The sequence below is a fragment of the Dipodomys ordii genome, unplaced genomic scaffold (genome assembly GCF_000151885.1).
Source record: "Dipodomys ordii isolate 6190 unplaced genomic scaffold, Dord_2.0 Scaffold26, whole genome shotgun sequence".
Lineage (NCBI taxonomy): Eukaryota > Metazoa > Chordata > Mammalia > Rodentia > Heteromyidae > Dipodomys > Dipodomys ordii.
In genome coordinates this window covers 555,132-572,878 of record NW_012267242.1, presented here as the reverse complement: position 1 = coordinate 572,878, position 17,747 = coordinate 555,132, and the positions used below count along the sequence as shown (strand labels likewise).

General features: G+C 37.1%; 1 protein-coding gene across 2 annotated transcripts in view; it reads right to left on the bottom strand.

Moving 5' to 3' along the window:
- Positions 1–17,747, bottom strand: part of Syt14 (synaptotagmin XIV) — a 125,447-nt gene that overhangs the window by 66,974 nt on the left and 40,726 nt on the right. For both annotated transcript variants that reach the window (XM_013015152.1, XM_013015151.1), the window contains exon 3: positions 14,719–14,934. In XM_013015152.1, the coding sequence (XP_012870606.1) occupies positions 14,719–14,934 (216 nt within the window). The remainder of the gene's footprint in view (positions 1–14,718; positions 14,935–17,747) is intronic.

Sequence of the window (17,747 nt, the reverse complement as noted above, 5' to 3'; positions counted from 1 at the left end):
CATGAGTAGGTAAGGGTGACACTATTGAGAATTACTTATACTGTTGTGATTACTAGAGGCTGGGAAGGAGGATGGTGGGAGGTTTGGGACCCAAACACGGAAACAAGCAACTGTAGTATTCACCAAGGCGGCAGCGGGGGGGGGGGGGGGGGGGGGGGAGCTACAATTCACAAGAACCTGCTATGTGTTTTATAAATAACTAGTGGGAGAAGCTTAAAGGCTCCAAACACAAAATAATGATAGAGCTGGAAGTTAATCATCTTGATTTGATCTGCACATGCTATACACAAATACTGGACTATTACTATGTTCTACAAAATATGTACAACTATTACATTAAAAAAATGTTTTGGTCGCATACATTTGGACAATTTAATAATAAAATAATTTAAAGAATTATTTACATGAACACTTACTAATTAGGAATTAATGTAACTCTAATACATGAGCTAGAAAACAGCATTATTTATACACATATATCAATATGTATGTGTTCTTTATGAATCATTTTCCTTACACTAGCAAGGATGAACTTATGAAGTCTTAATTACCAACATGCTAACATACCATGTACATAAGTCCAATGATGATCTTCATTGATTACAGAATATAATACAGCTGGTACTTGATTATATATGATTATATATGTTTATATGTATACTATATGTTTATAAGAATTACATATATTTGTAAGTATACTAAAACTAGAATTGAGTTTAATCATACTAAGGAATTTACTAAAGTCAGCTCAGTGGAGTAGAACATAAAGCAGCCTAACTTCTACTCTAATTGCTATAATTTAGTTTTATGATATTGAATTTCCCTCATGCTGTATTAAATTAGATATTAAGGCAGAGTTCATCCATTCCTAGCCCTTTTCTGTTAGTAAATGATCTCAAACTGGTACATTTTAAAATTCCATTCCCAGGAAGAACCCAAATCTCATGTCTATAGCCAAAGGTTCTAATTTGTAGGACAGCGTTACTAATAGTCCATACATAGCTCATAAATTTTCCCAAGCTTTAAATGAGCTAACATAAGTAAGAGATTAAAGCAGTGCTATTATACAGCAAGTGCCATTGGCAGGATTAGCTTTTATTTCCTTCTCAAACCAACTAAGTTCATGAAACGTTGGGTGGAAAACTTAGTGAGGTATGTAGTTTCTTTTCCTTCCTTCCTTCCTTCCTTTCTTCCATTCTTTCTTCCTTCCTTCCCTCCTTTTTTCTTTCTTTCTTTCTTTGGGTCAGTACTGGAGTTTGAATTCAGGGCTTTGCACAAGTTGCTTGGCTGGCACTCTACCACTTAAGCCATACTTTAAGCCTGCAGTCGACATTAGTAATCCTCCCTCTGTTCTAGTTCCTTGGTGATTTAGAGCTGGGTCACCTTCTTCTATCTCTGATTATTCTGATGTATAGGGGTAAAGAAAAGGAAAAACAAAATTTTCTGTGTTGGCCTTCCTGGATGCCTACAGGTGGTAAGAAGCTACCCCAACCTCATTCTAGTCTGGTTGGCTGAGAGAGCCAGTGAGAGAGTTGGCTGACATGATGGTTTCTTCACAACAGGCAGTGGTTCCTGTGGGAGATGATCAGTTTCTCCTTAGTCACCACGGAACACAAGAGGAACCAAGCCTCCAGCGAGCAGCAGTGCATGCTCCCAGTTGTCTAATGAGGCTGGAGCACCTCCCCCTCATTTGCTGGTTACCTGGTCAGTCCCACAACTCCAACTTCCTCCCCTATTTTCCATGTTCTTCTATACCAAGCCTCAAAAATAACCATTTCTATGTCCTCTGAGAATTTCCAGTGCCCACTGAGCAGTGTGAATGGGGCAAGAGAACTGTTAACAAACAAATCAACTCCCAACTTTTCAATTTTTCTTCTCCTTCCCCTTTTATTTCCTGTTCAAAATGGGATAGCAATTTATCATAGCAACTGAAACAACATTTGGAGGCAAGGAAACTAACATGGGCTATAAATACTTAGAGAAGGCTATGATCCCGATGGTCAGGAGCTTTAGCTCATGATTTGGGGTTGGCAGCATGGAAAGAGAGGACTCTTCCCTCCATTTTGCTATTCCAAAAATAATGAAAGTCCCTCAACAACTCCCATTCAATATGATGATACAACTGAATAAATCTATCATCTCTAAATATCACTATTACCTGTTATAGATACAGGTGTTAATACACAACCTAATTAAAAGCTTCCATGGGAATAGACATGCATGGCAAGCATGTGTATTCTATATATTATATTCTTTGTCCTGAAATAGTCACAAGAAACCTACATATGTGATGGATCCGGTTGTCAAGTTATAGGGAAGTAGGAGGAGAGCTAACTGTCAAACATGAATAATCTATTATTCCATTTTGTGGGTGAATCAGGATGAATGCAAAATGAGGGAAAACAAAGCACATTAAAAAATTAAACTCAAGAAGTCCAAAAGTGAGGAATCAAAAGAGCTTGTAAATTAGGAAAATCAAGTTCATGAGTTTGTTGCAGTTAAATAAAACAATGATTGACATATTAAATTTGAACCAATTGAACACCATGCAGAGACTGGGCATTTACAATGAAGTGAGGTGAAATAAGCTAATGTATGGCATAAAACAAACACTTCAAGCCAATGAGGGCTGCTGATATTATGGGAATAGAAAGGTCAATCTGTGAGAGTATTGAAAAGAAATTCACATGGCAAAAGTTGGCCTTAACTTTGGCCTTGAAATGCTAAGCTAAACAGAAAGAGGGCCCAATGATCCAATCTGGAGCATATTTATCAAAAAGGAAGAAAGTTTAGGAACCATGATGGCCAGGCAGATTGGCTGCTTAGAGAAGGTGTTAAACTGTGGGAATACAAGGAAAGGTTAATTAGATGCTTCATACTTCAGTTTATTTTTCATCTTGTGATTCCAACTATCAATATGATTAACTCAATTTTTTCAAGTAAGCTTGCTAACTACAAAACCTTTCATTCAGATAGAATGTAACTTGTTTAAACAGACAAGAGAAGGAAGTGCTAGACAACTCTATTTCCCCATTCTTATCCTTAGTCTCTCCATTTTTCTTGCTTTTATAGCAAAACCTACCAAGAAACCACAGAGCCACTCATGAAGCAGTTTCAAACCAACGTGGAAGCCAGATACAGCAAGCATATCACTCCAATTATGTGAAATGTCCATCGTCAGTAAATGTATGCCAAGCAGAAGTACAGCTGTCTGAGGCTGAACATGGGAATGGGAAATAACTGTAAATGACTAGTGAATAACAATGTTTCAAAAATAATTTAAGGCAACAATGCCATGTAGGAAAGTTACAACTTACTTCAACTAAATTATATCTATAAAATATAACTCAGTTAAGCTAGATGCTGGTGGCTTACATGCATAATCCTAGTTATTCAGGAGACTGATATCTGAAAATCAGAATTTGAAGGCAGCCCAGGAAGATAAATCTTCTGATGTCTAATTAACCAGCAAAAAGCCAGAACTGGAGACATGGCTCAAGAAAGAAAGTATGAGTTATAAGCAAAAACCCTAAACCCCTGATTTCAAGCTCTAGTAGCAGTGTACAAATTATCTCATTTGTAATAATAGAATGTGCCTATAAATCTACAAGTAAACCCAATGGATAGCAAAAGACATATAATTACACTTGGACATGACTAATCAAACAGTACTATAAACATTCCCACAGTGAGGCCAAAGGAGGATATTCTTAGGAGAGGATCACAAGGGCTCAATAGCTATGTGCATATGACCATATAAAATGATTCTTCTCGAAATGAATTCCAAGAAATGCAAACAAGAGGTTTCTTATTGTACTGTTTGCAGTTCATTTTTTCTTTCCTTCCTTTTTTCTCTTGTTTATTCCCTTTGTTTTGTATATAAGTTTATCCAATTTGGGAAGGGGAAGGGGAAACTCAAAAATGGTGGGAAAAAACATAAACCAATTGAGCAGTGATACTCACTAGACACTATGTTGGAAATGAACTATACAACTTGAGGGAGGAGAGATGGAAGGGGAAAATCTGGGAGAGAACAAAGGAGGGGGGGAACACTGTTCAAAAGGAAATATACTTTTCCCCTGACTTATGTAACTGTAACCCCTCTGGACATCACCTTTGCAATAAAAATTTAAATATATATGTATATGTCTCAGTAAAATTATTTTAAAAAGTATTTAGTGAAAAATGTGTTTAAAATTAAGAGGCTGAGCCGGGCACCGGTGGCTCACACCTGTAATCCTAGCTACTCAGGAGGCTGAGATCTGAGGATCGCGGTTCAAAGCCAGCCCGGGCAGGAGAGACCGTGAGACTCCTATCTCCAATAAACAACTAGAAAACCGGAAGTGGTGCTGTAGCTCAAGTGGTAGAGCGCTCGCCTTGAGCTGAAGAGCTGAGGGACAAGCGCCCAGGCCCAGAGTTCAAGCCCCACAACCGCCAAAAAAAAAAAAAAAATTAAGAGGCTGAGAATGTGGCTCAGTGACAAAGTAGGCTGCCTACCTTTCATGAGAACCTAGGTTCAATGCCTAACACTGCAACAAAAACAAACAAAAAGCTATGTGCTTAGCAATTACTAAGTATTATTCATTCTTAGGAGAGGAGCACAAGGGCACAATGCCTCTGTGCATCTGATCATATAAAATAATATTTATCCAAATGAACTCAAGGAAATGGAAACAAAGGGCTTTCTTTATTAAAAAAAAAGAATTATTAACACATTGTCCAAGAAGAATTGCACTCATTACCTGAGTCATGGAATTAAAGCCCCTTTGTACAAATCCCTAATGATAACAGTAAAAAAGGAAAAAAATCTAGCAATATTTTGTAATATGTAATTTATATTAGTAAATATAATCAAGACAGAAATAAGTTTCCCAAGGACAAATAAACATACAATAAAATTTAATATTTAAGAATTAACGAAACTATTGAATTTACTCAACTTAGTTCTAAAGTCACATAGAAAAGAAATAAGAAATATAAAATATCTCCCAAAGATTTACAAAATCTACTTTGGTTTAATATAATAGAATTTCACTCATTTTGGCTAAAATTTTATATGAAAAGGTGGTTATTAATCATGAAGAAATATATCTCCAAAATGCTGCTTCACTGTGGTAAAGGAAGACAAGAATTTGCATTTCACTTGATTAAAATCTTTTTCAATTCATAATTTAACTTTTTACATGTGTTACAAAAGTTTTCCTATGAAAAAACAAAACGAAACAAAGAACATGTCGTCCAGGTGCCAGTGGTTGACACTTATAGTCCTAGCTACTCAGGAGGCTGAGATCTGAGGAAAGTCCATCTGTCTCTCATCTCCAATCAACTACTCAGGAAAGGCCAGAAGCAGCACTATGGCTAAGGTGGTAGAACACTACTAGCCTTGAGCAAAAAAAGAAGCTAAGGGACAGAGAGCCCAGATCAGGAGTTCAAGCTCCAGGATGGTGAAAAGAAAAAAAAGAAAGAAAAAGTATGTACATTTATGAATGAATCGATCCCAGTAATTCATACTATACTTTCCCTTTTTTTCCACCTGGAAATATTTATATCTAATGGTATGTTTAATTTTTACAAACATGTATTGATTTTTTAAGTATTAATTTCCACACCTGCAGGCAGCAACTACTGGCGGAGTAGAGCCTCTCCCCACCCCCACACCTTGTTTATTAAGATAACACTACTACTTCAGAGACAAGAAATGGCTAGAGGAAAGCTGCTTTCAAAGTCTTAACCTCATAGGAAAGAATATTCCTTCAAAAAGCTCATAGTTCAAGTTATCTGAGTGAAGAACAACAAGGGAATAGAGAAAGAACGTGTCCTTGCGTAAAGTATACTAACCTTACACACTGGTGACATGTTTATTTGAAAGGTAAGGAACTAAAATTAAATAACTCCAAATTAAATGAATTATATTCCAGTTATCTTATATATTTTTTATAAAAATCTAATTAATTTAGGGGAAGAACTTACTTTGTGTTTAGTACTACTTTGAATAAATGGATTGTGGTTTGACAAGATTTTGTCGTTTATCAAAGAAATATGTTGGTGTCTAAGTTACATGAAAGAATTAAATTTCACTTTTTTAAAAACCATTTTAGAAGCTTTTATATGTGGTTTTAAAATAGTGACTACATGGTTACAATTCCCAAATTCCTGTCTTCAGCCCATTGATTTCCTTTTATAACCATATTTTCATGGTGAATTGTCAACTTGATATTGTAAGTAGATACCTCAAAGATGTCACGAATGTCCAGAAAATCTGCATTCCTATGCTAATTTTACCATGTTAATGAGTTCATTAACATGGATTAATAATGATTTTCATCATATCATGTTAATGAAATCCCTAGGAAACCTACCCTAGATTCCTTACTTTGTGTCAGCCCCCACACTAAATTCAAATTTTGTTGATTCTAGTTTCAAAATATATCTCCAGCTTTTCTACTCCTACTGCTACCAAAGCAGTGGAATCTTATATTAAAGTCATATTACCATAAAAATATCCTCTAATTAACTCAACTTCCATTCCTTTTTTCCATTAATTTTTTATTATCTTTAAGCAGATGTACAAAGGGGTTTCAATTCAACATGTTGGTTTATAAGTACGCAGGATCAGTGTCGCCATTTCCATTGTTTTCTGCCATCTCTTCCAGCCCTACCCATCTCCTCAAGTTACCTGGCTCCATTTTCACAGATGTACATGAATCCATAAATTGAACATTCTAAATGGGTGAGCTATCTTCTATGGTTAAGCTCAATTTTTATTATGCTATTGGGTCTTAAGGAACGTGTTTTTAAATTGAATTTGGTTTATTATGCAAAACCAGATTTTGTATGTTTTTCTACTATCCCTGAGCCTGAAGGATACTAGGCAGTCCTTGAATGGTCTCTTTGACCCGGCTCTCAGTATTTATAGGTGTACATACCAGAATGCAACACCCTGTGATAAAGAAGAGCTTTATTACTAGTAATAATAAAGTAAAATGCCTAGGATCCATGCCCAAAACACAAAGTCCTGAGTTCAAACCCTATAAAAAAAATTCCAAGCAACAATAACAAGAAATCTAGGGGCTGGGAAGGTGGTTCAGTGGTAGAGCGCTTGCCTTGTATGCCTGAAGCCCTGGGTTTGATTCCTCAGCACCACATAGGCAAAAAGAAAAAAGCCGGAAGTGGCGCTGTGGCTCAAGTGGTAGAGCGCTAGCCTTGAGCTGCAGAGATGAGGGACAGAGCCCAGGCCCAGAGTTCAGGCCCCACAACCGGACCCCCCCCCCAAAAAAAACAAAAAACAACAACAACAAAAAAGAAATCTACCAGAAAAAAAAAGAGAAATTCTGATTGAGTAGGAGGTAATGAAAAACTCTCACAACAAACAGCCTTCATTCTGTAAGGCCAATATTACCTTGCTATCAAAACCAAAGACACCACAAGGAGAAAATAAACTAGAGATAAATATCCTTTATGAATACTGATGCCAAAATAAATAAAATATTAGTAATATTTAATAAAATATTAGTCATCTGAATTCAGCAGAATAATAAAAGGCTTTTCACTCCAAGAACAAGTAGGATTTATTCTATGAATTTAAGGATGTTTAATAAACCACACCAACAGAATGAATGAAAAACTATGATGAATGGGATGTACCATGAAAGCTGATGTTAAAGGCTTGTCAACTGATGAGCTGTGGTTAAGTGACCAGATCCTGGGAGCTCTGACCTTATCAAGTGGATTTCTCCACTAATTGACTTATAATTTGATAGCATTATGGGAATGTGCTGTAGACTGGGCCTAGCTGCAGGAATCAGGCCACGAGGTGCACCTTGTTCCCGGGCTTGCTCTCTGCCTCTTGCTGCTATGAGGTGAGCCCCTCTGTCTAGCCACCTCCTCCACACAGAATGCTTCACCTCCGCATGGGTCCATAGCAATGGCACCCATGGACTGGAACCTCTGAAACCACGAGCCAAAATAAATCTTTCTTCCTCTTGTTTTTCTAAGGTATTTTGTCACAAAATACCTTACAAAACCTAACACAAATACAGCTCAAAAACTGGTCATTACAATTGGGGCAAAAAATCTGACAAAATTAAGCACCCATTCATGATTAAAAAATTACTCAACAAACCAGTAATAAAACTTGAAGCTATCATACCTAGTGAAATAAGCCAGAAACAAAAAGTCAGATATAATGTTTGTGAGTACCTAGTATAACCTAACTAAGGGAGACAGGAAGCAGAATGCTGGTGATCAGGACAAAGGGTAGAATAGAGTTATAAAGTTACTTTTTTTTAATTTCCAGTCCTGGGTCTTGAACTCAGGACATGGATACTGTCCTTGAGCTCCTTTGTGATAAAGGCTGGTCCTCTATCACTTGAATCACAACTCCACTACTGGGTTTTTGTTTTTGTTGGGGGGGGGAGTTTTGGTAATTTATTGGAGATAAGAGTATCACAGACTTTTCTGCTCTGGCTAGCTTCTAACCATCATCTTCAGATCTCAGCCTCATGAGTAGCTAGGACTAAAGCTGCCTAGCTGTCCCTGAGCTTTTTTGCTCATGGATAAAGCTCTATCGCTTGAGCTCTATCACTTTGGCTTTTTGGTGGTTAACTGGAGATAAGAGTCTCATGGACTTTCCTGCCTGGGCTAGCTTCGAGCCATGATCCTCAGATCTCAGCTTATGGAGTAGCTAGGATTATAGGTGAGAGTCACCTGTGCTAGGCTGAGAGTTACTCATTTTAATGACTACAGAGCTTCAGTTTAGGATGATGAAAAGTCCTAGAGATGTTTAGCAGTGACTGCCATACCATGGTATGAAAATACTTCATGGAGCATATTAAAAGTGGTTACAATGGTTTTATGTTATCTATATTTTACTCCAATAAAAAAGAAAAGAACTATAAAGTTGAAAAAAAAATTCAGCCGGGTGCCGGTGGCTCATGCCTATAATCCTAGCTACTCAGGAGGCTGAGTTCAAAGCCAGCCAGGGCAGGAAAGTCTGTGAGACTCTTATCTCCAATAAACCACTAGAAAACCGGAAGTGGTGCTGTGGCTCAAACGGTAGAGTGCTGGCCTTGAGCTGAAAAGCACAGGAACAGCACCAAGGCCTAAGTTCATGCCCCATAACCAACCAAAAAAAAAGAAAAAGAAAAGAAATGAAAGAAAAAAGAAAAAATTCTACCCTATTGGGAGCAATCAATCTCATTACATAAAAAATCTTCAAAATACAGTAAAAAATTTTCGAGATCAAAAACTTCTTCTAACATTGGTCATATTTAGCTGGACATCAGTGGCTTTTATCTGTAAACCTAGCTATCCAAAAGACTGGGATCTGAGGATCATAGCTCAAAGCCAGTCTGAGCAGGAAAGCCCATGAGACTCTTAACTACCAAAAAGCCAGAAGTGGAAATGTGGTTCAAGCGGTAGAGCACCAGCCTTGAGCAAAAAGCCGAGGAAAAGCGCTTAGGCCCTGAGTTCAAGCCAACAATACTGGCACAAAGAAAACTGGTCATAATTTAAAAACACACAGACATAAAGAATTTTTCAGAAGAAATACTAATGAACAAAAATCTGAAATTAAAGAAACACCAAAAATGTGTACTATCTTTAATTTTCAGTGTTTTAAGTCCCTAAACATATTTTACAACAAAGTACTTATCCTCTTCAAAAAGAAATTGTGAGTCTGGTGCTGGTGGCTCATGTGTGCCATCCCTAGCTACTCGGGGGAGGCTGAGATCTGACTATCACAATTCAAAGCCATCCTGGGCAAAAAAGTCCCTATGAAACTGTTATCTCCAATTAACTACTCAAAAATAGGAAGTGGAGCTGTGGCTCAAGGTGGCACAGCACTGTCCCTGAGCAAAGGAGCTCTGGGACAGAGCCCAGGCTGTGAGTTCAAGCCCCATGACATTAAAAAGAAAAGAAATTGTGGAAATCAACCTTTATGAAACAGCTCAAATAAACATAAATAGAACTAAACAAAGAATTTATCTTAAATACCACATTATTTTTTTAAATAAAGCATTTCTAGGCACCAGTGGCTCACACCTGTAATCCTACCTACTCAAGGGGCTGAGATCTGAGGATCATGGTTCAAAGCCAGCACAAGCAAGAAAGTCCATGAAACTCTTATCTCCAATAAACTACTCAGAAAAAGCCAGAAGTGGCACTATGGCTCAAGGAGCAGAATGCTACCCTTGAGCAAAAGAAGCTCGGGGACAGAGCCCAAGCACAGAGTGCAAGCCTCAGGACCAGCCAAAAAACTATTTTTAATAAAAATAAAAATAAGGTGTTACAGGAACAGAGAACTATGCTTTCGTGGCCCTAATTTTAAGATAACATAAAAATCAATGTATGAGACTTCTGGTGTAGCCATAAGGGGAAAATCAATGCATACATTGTATATATGTAGTCTATATGTAGTCTATATACCTTAAGATAGAGGAGAGGCTGGAAATTATTCTTAATAGTGTTTGATCCCCAAATAACATCTTACAATTTTAATAATGTAGCTTTGCATAACACACAATATAGCTTTGCAATCTCTGTAAACTAAGAATGAAAAGCCCTACATAATAAAAAGATGCTGTAATAATTTAAGACTAAATTCAATCTTCATATGAAGATCTTAATTAGGATTCTCCATCTAATGTAAAAATGGAAAGTATTAACTAACCAGAATGGTTGGTCTAGCTTACCAACTTAAGATTATCTACAAATCATAATTGATATTGTTTTTTTAAAAATAAGACAGGTTATAGTGACATGGTAAAAATAAAACTGTGAGCAAAATGTATTCAAAAATTTCCTTAAAATAACCATCATTTTAATGATGAGTTCTCCTAAAAAGTTCTTAAACATAACACTTTTTGTATTTTTTAAATAAACTAAAAGATTAATATGGCCACCTAGAGGAGAAAACATGATTAACAAATATGTCACCCTCCCTTTTTTTCTTTTTTCCTAGAATACTTGTTTTCTATGTTTGTAGCAATACAACATCCAGTGGAAGCAACACATTGTATGAAATAAACTTAGGAAGACAGTAGAGTAGCCCGAACCTAATAATGTTAGTTTTGTAGTGAACCTGAAAAGTACAATTTGGAGTAACTTAACTGATTCAAAGGTCTGTCTTTATTTCTGCAAAATGAGGGATAATCTCACCTACCACAATGAATTGTAGTGACAATGTGCAAAGAAACTAAACATCAGGAACACATTAGGATCTTAGTCTATGGTAGTTCTTAGTACATAGTCGAAGTTCATGCTGTGAAGTGTTGATGTAGGGCTAGTTACACAGGTGTGCAACCAGCTGGTACAAATGTGTATCGGAAATAAATTCTCCTCCTTCCTACATACATGCAGAGGAGTATAACTATTGGTAGGTGGGAAGAAGAAAGTAGATTGTCAGGTTTACAAATTCCTTCAACTTACTTCTTTGGTAACAAAATATGGCATGGTAACAAAATACGGCAGGAGCTGCGTGCTGGCAGCTGACTGTTGTGCTTAATTTCTTTTGATTTATTCATTAATGGATTGATTTTTGCCAGCAGTTGGTCAAAACTCCATGTAATAATAACGCTGTGAATAAGGCAGGTTTAATATAAAACTAATTTGAGAATGTCTGAAATCAATGTACTCTGGTGGTTTATCCAATAGTTTAGGGCAGGTATGTACAGAAAAGTTCAGGATAGGCCTTAAACATGTATGTTGAACAAAATGAGAAGCTGGCTTTCATACCCATACCAGTTGCAAAGGTGAGGGCAAGAACAGAAGAGCCACAGTTTTAGCTCACTTCCTAGCTGCTCAGGAGGCTGAGATCTGACAATCAAGATTGGAAGCCAGCCGGACAGGAAAGTCCATGAGATGCTTATCTCCAATTAACCCCCAGAAAAATGGAAGTTTATAGTGGCTCAAAATGGTAGAGTGCTAGCCTTGAACAAAAAAAGCTCAGGGACAGCGTCTACTCCCTAAGCTCAAGCCCCATGACAAACAGGAAAAAAAAAGGTATTATCTTACATATACTTTCCCCTTAATAACACTTATCTGGCTTCTTCACTACTCTATTTCGCTAGAACTTCAAATTAAAGGTATTGATTCACCTTTATTGGAAAAAGGGGTTCATCTGCATTCTCATAATCATTAATATCTATACCCTCCTAAAATTCTCCTTTCGTGGATAATAAAATACAAGTCTAATTGTCTTCTTTTACCATCTCTTTTGTCATCTCTTCTCTTTATGTAATATTTCCTCTATAGACAATCTTTATCAATGTAATCTACTATCACTTCTCTATCTCTAAGTACATGTAATTTGAAAACTTCTCTCCCTGACCCTATTTAAGATTGCATGTTCAATAACCATTTCCAAATGCTTAAATATCCTATTTTTATCACATGTAAGAAATGAAGTATAACATCTCTCCACTTCCAACAACAGCAACAACAATAACAAAAAAAACCAGAAATTCTCTCTAGATTTCATGTTTATATGATTGACTCCAACATTCTCCTGCATGTACATGATGGAAACCTGTGCTTTCTTTGATTTTCCTATTTTTCTAATGTTCAAAACATATTCAGTTCCCAAATCCAGCATTATCTCTCCTGTCCTCACATATTCCTATTGGCACTACTATAATTCCATTTTTAAAAATCATTTTTCACAGACTATTCCAAAGATATCACTGATATCCTTTCCAATAATTCTCCTGATGCTAAATTCATCTTTCTACAGCACACCCTGCTCATGATTTCTAGCTGAAAAACCCTTCAGTACGTTCCCACTGGCTAAAAAACAGAACCCAATTTCTTTTGATTTATTCATTAATGGATTGATTTTTGCCAGCAGTTGGTCAAAACGCCATGTAATAATAACCCTGTGAATAAGGCAGGTTTAATATAAAGCTAATTTGAGAATGTCTGAAATCAATCTACTCTGAAATCAATCTACTCCAGTAATTTAGGGCAGATATGTATAGAAAAGTTCAGGATAGGCCTTAAACATGTGTGTTGAACAAAATGAGAAGTTGACTCTCATACCCATACCAGTTGCAAAGGTGAGGGCAAGAACAGAAGAGCCACAGAGATTATACTTCCCTCCTCACTTTTCTCCCTATAGACTATTAGGCTGTGCTAGAATAACAAGACTACAGGGAAAGAACAATCAAGACAGTAGAGGGACACAGCATAAGGAGGGAGAAAGGAGTGCATATGGGGACAATGCCTAAACTCTATCTGTAGCTATGGTTACCAATCTCACACTGAGGACTCACATACCTGCTCATTACCTGCTCAATATCATCACCCCACTTTTCACTAGTCTCATCTTCAACTGGATTGCACTTACCTAGTAGGTGCCAAATACCCTCTAAAAATTGTACTACATATACCATTTGGTATTCATGAAAACCCTATCAGGTTTCTCTTATCTTACAAAGTGCATCATCTTTAGTATGAAGCCAAACACAAAAATAGATATTTTGCCCACTGACAACTTATATACTGGGTAAAACTTTAATTCATCAATAGTAATAGACACTAAAACACAAATCATAGCTATAAAATCAAGGATAGTTGGTATTTTACATAATAAAAAGTGATATATTGTCCTTTTTATATATGGTATAAAGATAATTGTTATGTCATTTTATTGAGTGAGAAATGTACTTAAATGTAGGAATAAATATGCTTTAGTGGTAAACCTTTTATATCTACTACAGAAATATGTAAAAACAAATGTGGACATGTACCTGGACTTGTACCTCCCATGTAAGTTTTGTTCTAAAGTCCATGTCAGCAAAGAAAGGGAAACCTATTAGAGATGGAATTATCCTTAGAATTATTGAAATCCTTGATAATCCAATAAACTGTTTTTGAAACACAGTTCTCAATAAACCTACCTCGGACAGTATTTCTCTCACACAAAGAATAGAATTCTGTCTTTCACTGTGTGCCATGTGAAGCCTTTGGCTGTTATTTAGGGGCCACATTGAATGAAGACGTATACATTTACATATTGGATTTCAACAATGTGACCCTTAGTCCCTATCAGCTCCTAACAAGGTATCTGGGGATTGATGTCATCTGAGAGAACAGCAGCTTCTCATCTGTCACCTCCTGTATGCAGCAGCCTCGACAGTGAGCTAGCTAGCTGTGGGATTATCATCTTAGGACAATTGTGCTGCTCCCTCCCCCAGGGGTTCAAAGGCTCTTCATTTCTGAAAGCTTATTTGTTCCCCCACCAGACCAGGAGCCAGCTGACATGCTCCTGGCCTTCTTGGGAAAGGTGAAGCACCAAGGCTTCCCCCAGAACCCAGATCATCCCCAGGGGATGAAGTGAGAGTCCACGGCAGTGAGACTGGGAAACCAGCTCTGGCTCCCGTCCATCTGCCCCAGAAGCTTTATCTTTCACCCTGTAATGAACTCATCTTTTCTGCTCAAGCTTTTTGCTGTTCTCGGCTTTTTTTCTGTACTCGCTTACATTGCTCACATATCACTTGTGGAATAGGAGCTACAATTATGACATTATTTAAATCATTCAGTGTTTTGGAACTAGTTTTGATTTTTGGCTTCAACCCAAACTTTGACTTTGAATGAATTTATCTTCCCAGACATGTGGCTTCACTGACTGCATATGCTCTCTTGTTTACTGTTCAACCAAAGATGCTTAGATTTGAGATTCAAATAATCTGATCATGGTCATTAAAAAATAAGCTGGCTTACCTTCATCTATTGATGCTTCACTGCTGTATCCATCATACTCTGCCGATAAAGGACTGTATTTTTGCCTTGTTTCCCAGCCATAGTTTGTCTGTCTAGAGTCAACCAGTGGCAGTCTAGAATTGTGCGTTCTGGATAAGGCCTCTTGATATTTACCCAGTGCTTCATCTTCACTTTCAGAGGATGAACCACACTCATCTTTATCCATATAGGAATTATCTATTTGGAAAGACAGGGAGAGGAAATGATCATTTTAGTACACCAAAGTATTAGCATATATATGCACATTTTATGCATATGCATGTATGCATATCTATATAGATATAGTCACATATCCATATAAATACAAACACATGTTCAAACACAAACATATACATATATCATCACACAGGATGAAAAACCAAATAACCCTTAAGATGACTGAAATTCTTGAAAATTCCTTAAAGTACGTTTAAAGCCTAGTGTAATAGATAGGTATATGTGTGTATATGTATATACACACCCTGAATTTTCAGCTTTAGAGAAACATAATTTTTTCATAAGAAGCCCAAATTTCAGCTTTTTATGCTTGAATAGAAAAAAAATCAATTCGGTATTCTGGTTATATAGTCTTAGTCAAAGGGACTTTTCCTCCATGTTGCATACATAGGAAATTATGATTCTTGTCACTAAAGAACATACAAATGAAGTTATTAGTTCTGCCAATACATATGGATCTGATCCAAATAATTTGTGTTTAAAGATATGCTTCCAATTTTTATTTTGGCCTTTATTTCCAAAACTAGCAATGCTCAGTGCTAACAATAAAACAGAAATGGTACTCTTGGTGCAATTTTAATAGGTACAAATTTTCTAGAGAGTAAATGGCAAAACATATCTAACTTCTAAACCTGTAGTCTTGATCCATTTCTAGGAAATTGCCAAGTTCATTTCTAAGAATTCAGCCTAAGAAAATACATGAAAAGTAATCAAAGATATTAGATACATGTTAAAGCAAAAGAAAACCAAAGTAATAAATAATTGGTTAGGTAAGTTATGGTACACCTACAAAATGATATGAATTTTGGGTTACTCCCAAGGAACAAACAATTACAACAACACATTAAGAGAATAGAGGTTGGGGGTGGGGTGGGGGGAGGATGGAATGGGAAGGGAAAACAAAGGAGGAGGCTACAATGCTTGATAAGAAATGTACTCATTATCTTGCCCATGTAATTGTAACCCCTCTATACAGTATTTTCACAATAAAATTTTTTTTAAAAAGAGAACAGAGGTTATAAAAGAGAAGATATAATTATATTTACATTATAAATACATATACCTCATGAAAATATATTCACACAGATATGCAGTATATTATGCAACAATATATCCAAACTGCTAACCCTTACTAAGGAAAGAGAATTGGTGTAAAAGTTTTATTTAAATATGCCTATACGGGGCACTAGTAGCTCACACCTGTAATCCTAACTACTCCAGAGGTTGAGATCTGAGGATCACGGTTCAAAGCCAGCCCAGGCAGAAAAAGCCTGTGAGACTCTTATCTCCAATTAACCATCAGAAAACTGGAAGTGACGCTGTGGCTCAAGTGGTAGAGTGCTTGCCTTGAGCTGAAGAGCTGAGGGACAGCGCCCAGGTCCAGAGTTCAGGCCCCACAACTGACAACAACAACAAAAAGCCTCAATTTCAAATAATTTCTTTGGCAGTTTGAACCGAGGGCCTCATACTTGCTGGCAAGTGTTCCCCCACTTAAGCCACAACCCCAGATACTTATTTTTACTCTAGTTACTTTTTGGATAAAGTCTCACAGGGCCAGGGCCTGCCTTTGACCCCAATCCTCCTACCTACATACCCTACCTATACCTTCCATTAGCTGAAGCCGTGGGAATGCACTCTACCTGGCTTTTTTTTGGCCTGGACTGCCCTTGAACTTTTATCCTCTTAATCTTCTCAAACAAATTTTAAGAGGTACAAACTTCCATATCACTTTACAAAGCAATAGTTATAATTCACTACATTGTGTGTCGCCATCGGCACTATATGTTGCCAGTCGTCACATGCCTATTTAAATTTAAATTAATTTCAGTGAAACAATTTAAAAGTAATTCCCTGCATCATCAGCGTAGCTGAAGTTTCAAAAAGCACATGGGGCTAGTGACTATCAGATGGAACAATACAACAGGTAAAACTTGCCATCGGAAGTTCTGTCAGACAGCACTGCAGTGACAGCACAGCTGGTCTACCAACCAAGGCCTTCTGACCCCAGTTCAGAGCTGTGAATATTTTGTGTTATCCTACAGTGATATCTCAGGGCAGCCGGAAGGTGGCAAGCTCCTCTATGAGGATACCCACTCTACATGCAAACTTCATCTCTTACTAAATGTTACCCGAAGAAGCTTCACATTCAGAAATAGAAAAGGAAACTCTTCTCCTCATTCTACACCTTATAATTTCTATATCAGAACTCAGATTCGAGTAATATTACAGTGCAGCTAGAAGTGTTCATCTGCGGGTCAAAACAGAAAGGGAGGGAGGGTGACCAAATGCAATCATTCTATTCTGTATACACATGTGGAAAATGACCTATGTAACTGTGGGCAGGGATGGGAGGGGGAACTAAAGGAAAGTGAAGGAAGGGGTGGCATTGTCCAACTAAAGAAACATACTCATTACCTGACTTATGAAAGGGTAACCCCTCTGCACAACAGCATAATAATAACAACGAAGTTATATTTAAATAACACTGTCAAGGAAGTGGAGCTGTGGCTCAAGTGGTAGAGTGCTGGCCTTGAGTAGAAGAGCTCAGGGACAACACCCAGGCCCAGAGTTCAAGCTCCATGACCGACAAAAACAAAACAAAAAAACACTGTCAAAACAATTTTTGAAAATGTGTTTTATGTTTGGTATTGACTATTCTGTAATATCTGAGAGATATGTGTTTTCTTTTAGTTCCTACCTTTTTTTTTTTTTTTTGTTTTATGGGGCTTGAACTCTGGGCCTGAGTGCTGTCCCTCAGCTCTTCAGCTCAAGGC